We start from the raw sequence: 12,054 nt of genomic DNA, 5'->3' as shown, positions 1-12,054 counted from the left end.
AGCCATCAGAGTCTCTGGGAGGGCACTCGCTCCTCTCCACATCCCTCTGGCACTCCAGGAGTAGAAAGCAGATCTGCATGTCTCCTCTAGCCTCTTCCCTGCCTCCCACCAGTGCCAGACCCCATGCTTTCCTGGGCTGGGCACGGCGGGCAGCTGGCACGTGTGATGCCCTGCTGGCTCGCTGCACATGCTAGGGCACGCTCTGCCTACAGGCAATGGCAGAGCTGCTGAAAAGCCTCCTGGCAAGAAACTGCACGTATCTGCACCTGGTTTAGTCACTTCAAAACAATCTGGTTAGTAAGAGGGAGAGAAGGGAGGAAGACTGTACCCCAGGCAGAGATCGCACATGGAAATACCAATGAGATGACACGGTTCTCTGGGAAGCATTGGAACAACTGGAAGAGCAATAAAACACCGCAGTTTCCATCCACGCAGCTATATCCCACAGACAAAGAAAAGGCAAGAATCCTATTGGAAGTCACATTTGATTTGTATCTATCCGGCCTGGATCAGTTCTGATGCTGAGGAGAGACAGGTTGAGCACTAAAAGGAAAGGAAAAGGCATGAAGAAGAGTGCAGCCGAGGGAGTCGCTGAGCTGGGGTGGGCAGCAGGCAGCCCTGCCCCAGCAACCAGGGCAGCAAGGAGCCACCTGTGCCCACCTCCTCCTCCTCTTCCCCCTTCCTGGAGTACGGTCTGAGCGAACACTGTGTGCTGCTGGCGCTCAGGCTGCAGCTAGTGTTGCCGCTCTCCCAGGAGAAAACTGATCAAAAGATCAATGATTCAGTCAGGTCCTTGTGTTTTGGGGCATCCAACAAAGGCAATTGTTAGCTGCACCTTGCAGAGCAACTGATCTCTTACGCTGTTCTGGGGAAAGTGAGTTTTGCAGGTAGAAATCTCGTCTGATTACCTGCAAGAATTGTCCTGTGAGTCAGTATTGGCTGGTTAGGGAACTCTTCTCTAACTGAATGGAAGCCAAAACATTCTGTAAAGCCTTGTTTCCAGCCACATTTTTTGGGTTAGTAGCCAGAAAACCCGAGCACATCAAGAAAGAAACACTGGAAAACAAAACAGAAGATGGGTTTTGTGGTTTTCCTTTGCATTGGTGCGTTCAGGTGGAGAAGGGGAGGTTTTGCTCTCTCTCTCTAACAACTGGGTTGCTGTGGGGAATCTTTGGAAAGCACACATTTTTCAGCTCATATACTCAGAAAAAGACAAAAATCTCTGCTTTACACCCAGACAAGAGGAGCCTCATTTTCAGGAAGGAAAACGTGGACAAATTCAGGAGAGACACACGCACAGGCAGTATGAACAAGTCAGAAAAGCTGAACTGTATCCCATTCTCTCCTGGTGGCTTGAAATGTTGCTTCCTTGTGCTCTTCATCTTCTTTCCATTCTGTCTCCATGCAGCATTAGGACAACATTTGGGCCAGGATGGCCATGAGCTGTGTGCCCAATGCCCCCACAAAGTGACTGCAGCCAACATGTTGCCGTAGTGCAAGCGCTGGATGATATTCAAGCCTGTGCAAGAGGTGTCCAGAGGACTGGGATGCTGAACACACACTTTCACACTGTCACTGCAGGACTCCCAGCACCTCTGAAGCAATTCCAGTGGCATGTCTCAGCCTGAAACACATCGCTCCCAGTGCAAGTCTGGGCTGGGTTCACAGGCTAAGGGAAAAGGCTTTTTTCCACATTAAAGACTTTCTCTCTGTTGACAGTAATGAACAAGGGAAAAGAGGAGCCGATCCCGCTCCTGCAGGCCAGGTTACTCACATTTTGCAATGCTTGGGGCACACGCATGGAAGAAAATAAAAGAGAGCCTACAAACATCAGAAAATCTTTCTGCGATCTATCCTGTCTCCAAGCATGGACAAAAGCAGGTACCGGAGCAGAGCACAGGCACGGGGCAGGTAAGTAGCAATTACCCACCAGAGCTCCCCCAAGCACATGGCAGCATGCAGTTCAGGGCCTCTGCCTGGACCTCCCCTCCCACGTGGGGTCTGAAACCCAGGGCTGTGTCCTGCTGGCAGGGGTCTGCTCCAGCCCCCTTGAATGCACCGCAGTCCCTCCAGCAACGGCTACTGGAACCATCCCATCAGACACGTCTTCCAGCCTGCTTGCCTCCACCCATCGCTACCCATGCTCCTGTCGCTTAGCACCAGTGATAAACAGTATATAGCCCCTTGGCCAGGCGCCTGCCCAAGGCATGCAGGATCAAGTCTTGTCCCGAAAACCTCCTCTGGCAGCCACTGAACAGCACCACTTGGTTTATCAGGCAGTGAGGCTATCCCTGTAGCAAAAAAGCACTCTTCCTTGATCAATATAATCCTGCTAGGAAAATTGGCACAGATCTGCCTGCCCTTTGGCACAGATGCCTTCACAATCCCCTTGTCTTGGCCTGTGTTTCCCACCACGTTACAAAACCACTCAATCTTCAGGACAGTTTTGGCTCATTGCTAAGCATATGGCAGGTCTCTGGCCGGGGTTTGTCCAGCCACTTCTCCCCAGGGGCAGGGCTCGCTGCCCCTGGCTCCAGCCAGCTCCACAGCTTTCTATATCGAGCGCCAGTTTGCCTTTTGCTCTGGCAGATAATCTCAGCCATTGCAACCCCTACTCAGCTTCTCATCAGCCCTTTCTCCAGCCCTTCTGATTTTCCAGCATCCTCTTCCAGCTGCCTGTGAGCTGAGTGAAAAATCTGCTCCTCCCCACTGCACCCCACCCTGCAAGGTGCCTCTTTTTAAGCTGTTGTCTAATGCTTCCAGCCCACCCCACCGGGAACCGCAGGCTCCTGGGCGCTTTAACCGAGGAGAGCACAGGTATTTGGCAGAAGAGGATGCCCTGCCCTTCTCCCCATCCCCAGCCACGCTCCTGCCCTGTGTCTCAGTGGGCTACAGCCGCAGGTCAGACCCAGGACCCGGTCCTGCCCCCCCTATACACAGCCTGGCAGGATCATAGGGCTGGCCAAGGTGACAGCAGGGTCAAGAACGTTACACCTGGACAAACCATTTTGTGGGGGACGTGGTGAGATGAGAAGCCAGCCCCACGCTGTCGTGGCTGCTGCCGTGCTCCATCAGCAAAGCCAGGAGCCGGGGTCCCCGCAGCAGGGCAGCGGGTGACAGCCTGGCCAAGGGGGCAGCGGCAGGGACCCCAGGGCCCCCGTGGGGGCAGGAGGGCTCGGTTGGAGCACAGATGAGCAGCTGAGCGTGGTTTCCGCCTCACCCCGCCTTCACCCTTCCTGTACCCCTGCAGGAAACAGCCCCAGCGGCCCTCGCTCGGCACCCGCAGGACGACGGCCACCAGCCCAGAGCGTGGTGGGACAAGACCCGAGGACTCCGGTGCCACCCGTCCGCAGAGACCCGCAGCGTGCACCAACCATGCGTTGAGCCCTGCCAAGGAGAGTGGATGCCAAACCTGAATTACCAGCCCAGAGAGTGGCTGTGGATCCCGGGAGCTCCTGTGATTTGCGGCAGGTTTTTCAGGTCCCCGCCTGTCACACACACGTGGATACTTAAGCAGTCACCCAAGGACCTGCGGGGTTCTTCTTTTACACCCTCCTAGTCCGTGCCAGCTCCAGGTAAGCACCGGCTTTGAGCTGGGGGTGCTGGGGTGGATTTGCAGTTTGGGATGGGGAGGGGGGTGGAAGGAGGAGCTGACCTGTGCTTGCTGGTGCTTGAGAGGTTGGAGCAGCACCCAGCAAGGCTGTGGTGGGAAAGCTGCATGCAGGGAGGGGGACACACAGGCAGGCAGAGACCCCAGGCTGGGGGTACCATGGGGACCTGCCTCTGCTTAGGCAGCCACTGTGCTCGTTTGCTTTGTTCCCATCCGATGTTATCTCTAAAAGGCTGAACAGCTAGTTTACAGGATGCATGACAGGTGTTTTTTCCTTATTTATGGCAGGGTCTGGTTTATTTTTAAAGCCTCGGTCCCACCTTATCCTGTGCGCCATGCTGGCTGATGTTATCCACAGCCATCCCACAGCAGGAGGACAAGCAAAGCTTGGGACAGGACACAGCTCTGCAGCAGAGCAAGGGAGGGCAGGAGGGCTCGTTTGCATTGAGAACTGCTATTTTGATCCCTGCAGTGGCAGGAAATAACTGCAAGCTCAAACCACACACAGGTGCCTCCAGCCTGATCCCAGCCCTGACAGTGGGGAGGGTACTGGGGAAGGGGTGAAGAAGACCAGCAGGGTCTATGGGGCCCCATCAGCTGGGCAGGAACTACTGCTCAGAGAGTTTTCCAGGGGCTTCAGGTGCAGAAAATCATTAGAAAGCCGCACAGCCCGCCAGCTATTGTGTCTGCCGTTCAAAAAAGCAAAGCTGAGCAAACAGAAACCATGTCCTTGCTGGAAAAGTGGCTGCTTTCTGCCAGGAGAGTAAACGCTGACTGCAGCAGCGCTGCTCGGCCGGCATGGTGGGAGACAGACGGGATGTTTCTCTCCCATCTCAAGGCTGAGCTGGGAGCCCTGCTAGTAACCCCAGGGTGTCTCTGGGGAGCTGGGTGCAGCCACAGGACACAGCATAATTGCAGAGGGACATCTCTCTCCACCCCGCTGCTCCTACCTAGGTCAGGTCAATGAGGACCGTGTCCAGCTGATTTTTAGAGACCACCAAGAATGGAGGTGCCCCCATCTCTCTGGTCCCTGTCCCCATGTTGTACCCCTCCACACTATGAGTACTTTTTCCCAATATCTGATCAGGCTTTCTCTTGCTGCAACTTCCATCTATCAGCCACTGCCTTTTGTCTTCTCCTTCCAAAATGACCCTGAAGGCGCATTTAAATGCCCCATCAGCCACACTAAGAGCACCAGGTGCTGCCTGCACAGCCTCCGTGTACACAGTGATGCTGGCTGGAGCCATCCGCTGCCCAGGCAACCCCTGAACCCCTTGCGAGCTTCGGCTGGTGGCTGCTCTCACGTTGCTCCACCTAAAACCAAGACAGGCAGAGCCAAGTGTGAATTCCCCAGGGCTCTCTGGCTCTACACGTAGGACAAAGTAGGTGTCACCAGTGCTGCGGTTTCACTGTAACAGTGCATCTGGCGTTGTCATTTCCGCCTGGGTGTGTAACCCCCAGCCACCCAGCTCTCATCCCCATGCTGCCCAGGGGAGACAGCAGCAGGCATGGGACTGCTCACAGAGCTGAAGGATGACCACAGCTCCCCAGCCTTTCTGAAAGCCAAAGAGATGGTTTACATCTTTTTCACCGAAGAAGCCATTTTTTTTTCCAATGCCTGCAAAAAAAGGTAGGCAGAAAAAAGTAGTGAGCAGTGGTGCTTCTCAGCAGCTGAGTGGAACAGTTGTGATACTCCATATTTCTGTCAGGCTTAGAGAAATGTAAGGAAGAAAAATCACCTCTCCTGTATAGGGGAGAGGTCCTGTGCAGCCTGAGGGCCAGGCTCCAGGCCTGTCTTTAAATGTGGCTCCATTTAAGCAGCTGATAGTTGAGCAGTGGTCCATATGGCCAGTCAGTCCCTAAAGGGACTCCTGGTACCCTCAAGTCCTGTCATATATCCCATTTTTAGCACCCAAGAGGTTCCACATGCTGGGTGCCACATGGTGCACAGGAGCCACATGGCTCCTGAAGACCTCCAGGACCTAATGGAGCGATATGGGGAGACCTGCAGAGCCCTCCAGGACCCCCAGAGGTTTGACCTTTTCCTGAAAGTCATCTCACAGCCGTCAGAAGTAGGAACTTTTCTCCCTCCAGAGCAGGGTAGAGGGGAAACAAGGGTAAACCATCAGGCATCACATCCTGGGTGCCGGGGCACCCTGAACTGCCAGCAGGTAGAAGATACTGTATCCTACAGGGAAATGCCTCAGGAATCTGGAGATTATCAGAAAGAGAAACAGTTGTGTAGATGAAACATGAAAGTTAAAGCACATATTCCCTATGCAAATCAATGCACACATGTTAATGTACATTAATGCAGCAGGCTGCAAACGACGATTTATGAGCCACCAGGACATGTGGCTGCTGTTGGCCCAGCCTGGATGTGATCCAGAGCTGATAGGAGCCCTGAGGTGACTGGGCTTTCTAGGAGAAGAGCAGGTGGCTCCGTGGGGTGCTGATCAAGGAGCAGATGAAGAACTTGTGGCCTGAGCTTGGCCTCATCTGCACTTTGCCCTCCTGGAACGCCTGGCAGCCACGGTGCTGGAGAGCAGCACCTCAAGTCCATGGGATCTCCTTTTCCACCTGCACCTTTTCCAGAGGTCTCCAAATGCCCAAGCTAGGTGAGGAGCGTTCACCTGGTCCCCACCAGCTCACACACGTGAGGGTCTGCCCTTTGTCTGCCCCTTCCTCTAAGGACACCTCCGAACTGAGCCGACCCCAGGGTAGCCCAGGCAGCTGCTGCCACACACCAGTGGCCACAACGCTCCGCAGACAAGGCCAGCTCAGCTCGCAGCACCTGGGGTTGAAGATGGCCTTTCCCTAGCCTATCTCGGGGGGTGGGGTGGGTGATGCCATCTGCCAGCACCATCATGCTCAGAGCTGCTCCAGCCCTGCGCAACCACTGTGTTAAAATCAGGTTTTACCAAGTGACTCAAGGAGAGTGGGTTGTTTCACAATCAGCCCTGGTCTATTTATAAGCCTCTACTCAAATGCCAAAGGATCCTTTTATTAGTCAAAGCACCTCCTGCAGATGAGGCTTAGTGGGGCCTTTGCTTTTTGAGGTAAACCTCAAAGAAGAAGCTCTCTCCAGCCTCTTGTGAATAGCAGAGCTGGCTCTCTGCAAGCTGCAAGGCAGTTTCGGAGCCGAGCCCCATCCCAGCACTGCTGTCAGCAAGTGAGAGCCCTGGGGCACTCGGTACACCCCAGGGTACCCAGTGAGCTAAGGTGAGTTATCCATCAACGAGGAAAGCAGTTGGGTTTAAAGCTACACAGCAGAGGTGCAGCATGATGGAGGTGCCCGGGCTCCTCCCAGAGCCAAAGGGAAGGAGAAGCTGGACTGCAAGGTGGAGGCAGGCAGCAGGCAGCCCAGAGGAGTCCCAAGGTGGGCCAAGGGCTCCTGGCAGCCCCCGAAAGCCAGCAACACCAACTGCCCGCCTGACAGGGACGGGCCAGGCAGCTCGGACAGCAGGAGAGCAGATCAAGAAAGGCCACATTTTTGCACCCAGCTCCTCCCCCGCCAACACCCCACAGCTCGGTTTCGGAAACACCAAAATGATTCAGCATCAAGGGACTCCTGCATGCTTTGTGGGGGCAACGCCTCGCATTTTAGTTGACTGAATTGGCAGGCTCGACCCTCTGCCATGCGGGAGCCAGCTCGGAGCCCTGCAGAAGAGAGGTGTGGGACTTCGCCACAGTGTACTTACTTGTTTTGCTTGTGCTTTTGTGCCAAGTCTGCCAGAGATTCGTGCAAAGCACCAGTGGGACAAAAGTTACTCTGGAGGGGAATGTGGGTCCCTTGCTCCTGCCATTGCTGGGAGCACCTATCACTGACCACAGCTGAGGGCACTGAGGGCTTGAGCAACGGACACGCACAGGGTAAGGTCCTCCAAGGACTGACCCTTCACTTATACACTGAAAAACAAATAAATAGTTGAGTGATGCTCAGGAACGTGACTAACTGTTTATGTCCATGCGTGATAACATTAAATATTGGTAAAAACAAAGCAGCTCATTGCCAGCTTTGTGTGATGTCTGGCCGTGCCGCTAGGAGTAGGACCAGGACAATGATCAGCAGGGAAAATGGGGTGATTGCTGGGTCTAAGCCCACACTCCCAAAAGAGCCTGTGTCCTCTGGTTTGTGATTTCCTTGCACAAACTTGCCTGGTTGCTGGGGAGAAGGAAAAAGAAAACCCAAAAATGCTAGGCTGGATGCCAGATACTGGCCCCTTACCCAGAAGATGAATAATATTTTTTAAACTAATGTATTTAAATTAACCGACTCAACACGCCTGGTGCTGTGACATCCCTCCCAAGTGACGCTCAGGCCTAAATATGGCTCTAAACAGGAATCATCCCCACGGGAGTCACACTGGCTATAAATACAGCAACGGGAGCGCTGAGCAGAGGACGGGCTGCTGCTTCCTGCCAGCCGAGGATGGTGAGGCAGCTCTGCTGGGCAGGCACCACAGCGGGGAAACCGAGGCAGGAGCTGCTGGGGGGACTGCGACTCCCGGCTGCGCTCCCCTGCATGCCTTTGGTACACAGGACTTGTGCCCTGAGGTGGCCAGAGGCCACTGGGAGGGGCAGAGCTAGTGGGGACAGGGATGGCAAATCTGGGGCTCAGCAAGTGTGGCCTCACCGGCCGCTCCCAGCTTGGGCAGTGACGCTGGCTCCTCTTCACAGTGACTGGCCCACAGCCCTGCCCCAGGAGGAGATGGCCACTGAGAAGCCAGTGACTCTCACTGAGGAGCAGCTGGAGATCCTGGAGTACAACTTCAGCAAGGTGAACAAACATCCTGACGGCACCACGCTGTCCCTCATCGCAGCCGAGACCGGGCTCTCTGAGGAGCAGACCCTGGTGAGTGTGTGCCCCTCGCCCTTGCCTTGGCACCAGCCCTGCTCCCCCTGTGTGCCTCTGTGCCCCACACACTCCCTGCATCTCCTGCTTATCCCATCCCCAGCTCTTTATCATACTCCCAGCACCCTTCTGTCCCCCCACATGCTTCCTACTGCACCCTCTGCACCTCTCATGCTCCCCACTTACTTGCTCCTTACTTGCACTCCTGCACCGCTCTGCACCCTGCATACCCCTTACCACCTCCCACACTGCATCCACAAGTCTCCTCTGCACCTCTGCAACCCCCACTGCACCCCTAAACCCACACTGCACCCACAGGGCTCTACTGCCCCACTGCATCTCCGTGTACCCCACAGCCACCCTGTACCCACATTCCTCACATGTTTCTGCCCCTGCATCCCCAAAGACCCTTTCCCCTCTAATTGCAGCCCCTTCACTCACTGTTGTGGCCTCCCACACAGCAGCCCTGTGCCCCCCTGGGACCCCTGTGCCCACCCTGCCTGGGAGCCCCATCCCCAGCCTGCCTGGAGACCACACTAGTGCTTCCCACAGCCAGAACAAGGGCACACCTTGAAGGTCACCAGCTGTCTGTGGAGCCCCAAATATACAACCCAGGCATGCTGTCCTGTCCTTCCAACCCACTCCTGATAGTCTCAGGTGCCTAAACCACTGCTGGCTTTATAGTCTGAAGAAACTACGATCATTTTAAAGCAGATACAGGATAGATGCAACTCCTGCAGGTTGTGCCATGGGACACACTCCTGCTGTGCACACGCACCCTCACTGCAATTAGCTACTTCAGCATCCCTAAGGCCAGATACTGGGCAAGACTTTCAGCCTCCCCAGGAGACATAGAGGCCTCCAGATGTCCCTTCACAGGGACAGACTGCCACGATCTGGGACTTCCACCAAGTCCTGTGCTCCACTAGACCCATAGCAGCATTGATGGGTATAGAAAAGAAATCCAACCCACTGAAAAGTACCCATAGCAGCATTGATGGGTATAGAAAAGAAATCCAACCCACTGAAAAGTTAGCAGCATTTTGCAGAGAGCTGCCAAGCCTGGCTCTCTTTGGGCAAAGCCAAAGGAGATAGGAGAGACAAGCTGGCAATGCCCCCATTTCATCTGTCCCAGGGAAGGATGCTGGTATAACACCCATTGTACTGATAGCCCTTGGATGGACTGGAAAAGGAGACCAAGGAGACCCTTCCTTTCTGGCGTTTGTGACAGGCAGGTACCACTGCTTGTTTGAGGCAGCAAGGAGGCAGTACCCCTGAAATACATTTTCTTCCTTAGAAATGGCACTGCTTCATTTTTTTTTTCCCTAAAGCAAGTTGTAAACACAGGCCATATATGCCAGGACACCTCTGGAGATGTCTTAAAATCTTCCCTGATAGCCACCTTCACTATGAATCCAGGGTGCTCCCAGAGATCTGGAGATGAAGGTCATGTTAGGGACAGGACTGAGACTGGGATGGTAAGCTGCAAAGTGCCTGCATTGCGTATGGCACAGAGAATCGTTGCTCCTGACATCTGCCGTGCTTTATCGACTAGATATACCAGCTATTTTAATAAAAAGATTAGTAAAAATGAGATGCAAAGAGCTATTGAGTCAACAGGAGATGATGGTTTGGGGCAGGAAGGGAAATTTTCGGGAGGAGGCTGGGCAGGCAATCATCTGACTGGATGTGGTCCAAAGCAGCGTTAGTGCTGGAGCTGCTTGTAGAGAGTGCCGTGGTTGTGCCATTACAGACCACAATAGCTTCAAAAACAGCCATGAACAAATATAGCAACAAAACGAACAGCAACAAAGCAAATCACAGGCACATTCCCAAACAAGAGGCTGAGCTGTGCTTCCGGCACGCACGTTGTATTTCTCCTTTTACTGAGGTAGTGTGGCTTTATGCAGCTGCATTTTATCTGATATTTGAAATTGTGGCTGTGTTCAAGTGGCATCAGCAGCTCCGGGAATTGGCTTAGAGATGTTAAATTACTACAGAATAACGTAGCCATGCATATTGCTTGAGGACTAAGATAATCTTTAACCCATTTTTTAAATCTATTTGTTCTTAAATTTGTTGAAAGCCACTGTGTTGTCTCTCATCCTTTCTGAAGCAGGCCAGCTTTTGATTCCTGTAATTTTTGGACCAGCAGTGACTGTTTCACTGCTCCAGCCATTTAAACTGACACCACCCAGCAGCTCCTTACCCAAACTCTTACTCTGTTTGCAAGAAAAACGTGGACTCACAGCAATAAAATAAGGACCCACTCATGCCGTCAAGGTCTGAAGTGAGCAAGAGAAACGAGTTTGAGAGTGCACACCTAGGTAACAAGCCCGTTTGGTGAGAAGCAGCTGTCCTGCTGCCTGTGCTGCCTGGGAACAGTGCAGCACCTTTCTACAAGCTAGCAGCACCGTGAGTTTCCCTCGCCTGGTCCGACGTGCTGACTACATCTGCACCTTTAGCAAGGTTATTTGCAGCCCAGAGCACTCAATCTCTGTGTTTGGGGGTTTGTTTTTTTTTCTTTCTCCAGAAGTGGTTCAAGCAGCGCCTGGCAGAGTGGAGGAAGTCTGAAGGGCTGCCCTCAGAAAGCGGTTCTGTCAGGGACTAGAGGACGCTGCTCCGATCCCCAAGCCTGATGTAAATGATGCTGAAGCTCTTCAGAGTGGGTTTCCTTGGGGTTCTTCTGTTGCAATAGGTTTTGAGATACAAAGTAATACCCTGCTATTTAACATAAGTTTTATTTAAAGTGTACATAACCAGGAAAAAAAATTATATATATATATATCTATGTGTGTGTATACAGCTTCTGATGGCTGCATAACCTGTTTAGTGATTTCCATCCGTTAACAGCAGCTGCAGAGGGCAAGACAATCTCATGCCCTTGTCCCAGGCTTGCAGAAAAGCTGTCCTGAAAGATTCAAACATAGAAGTGCGGAAAAAAAGTTTCTTTTCCTTATGATCAATAGAGGCAAAGTATGTGTGCTAGCTTTAATATCATCCAGAGAGGAGGGCATCTGGAAAAGCAGATGTTTTTCAGGTGATCTTAAGTCAAGATGCCTGAGTCAGCTCTGGATATTGGCAAATCAGTGCCTACACCATAACCAGACCAAGCCAAGCCCCCCTTGAACGTTCCTCACATTTCTGTTAAAGGTCACCACAGGAAAAGAACTGGGCTTTTTTTTTTTTTTTTCCCAATGCATTAATAAAGAAAAAGTTTTTTTGCTGAAAGGAACTGTGTTATGTCCCTGCTTGTGCTCCCTGCCCCAATGGCAGGAGGCAGACTCCTTCCTCTGGGAGGGCAACTCTTCTCCAAGGCAACCTCAATGGGAACTGCATGTTTTCCCTCTTACCACAGGGATAGCCCACAGACATGGGCAACCTCCTCTTCTAGGGCACCCACAGGTCCATCCATGGCAGCCCACACAGCCCCCAAGCCCTGAGGCGGCAGAGGCTGGTGGTGCTGGGTTCCTCCGCAGGGTGAGAGGCCAGACCCCCACCTCCTTCTGGCCATTCTCAAGCCTGAGGGATGGAGGTGTGCTGGGGCTCTTGCACAAAGCCCAGACCCTCATCCATCCTGGGACAGAAC

The 12,054-nt window shown here is 53.2% G+C and overlaps 1 protein-coding gene across 2 annotated transcripts; it reads left to right on the top strand.

Moving 5' to 3' along the window:
• The first annotated feature begins 3,244 nt into the window (after positions 1-3,244).
• On the top strand, positions 3,245-11,696 carry HOPX (HOP homeobox). Of its 2 annotated transcripts, none has more exons than XM_005436682.4 (3): positions 3,245-3,575; positions 8,291-8,465; positions 10,999-11,696. In XM_005436682.4, exons 2-3 carry the CDS (start codon positions 8,322-8,324, stop codon positions 11,074-11,076), a joined length of 222 nt encoding a protein of 73 aa, XP_005436739.1. In that variant the 5' UTR covers positions 3,245-3,575; positions 8,291-8,321; the 3' UTR covers positions 11,077-11,696. The 2 variants fall into 2 exon arrangements, with proteins under 2 accessions (XP_005436739.1, XP_027657503.1); XM_027801702.2 differs by lacking the exon at positions 3,245-3,575 and adding an exon at positions 5,549-8,144.
• Positions 11,697-12,054: the final 358 nt, after the last annotated feature.

Source organism: Falco cherrug, chromosome 1, assembly GCF_023634085.1.
Source record: "Falco cherrug isolate bFalChe1 chromosome 1, bFalChe1.pri, whole genome shotgun sequence".
In the NCBI taxonomy this organism is placed as follows: Eukaryota; Metazoa; Chordata; class Aves; order Falconiformes; family Falconidae; genus Falco; species Falco cherrug.
The sequence above is the reverse complement of the archived record's forward strand: the minus strand, read 5'-3'. Positions and strand labels throughout refer to the sequence as shown.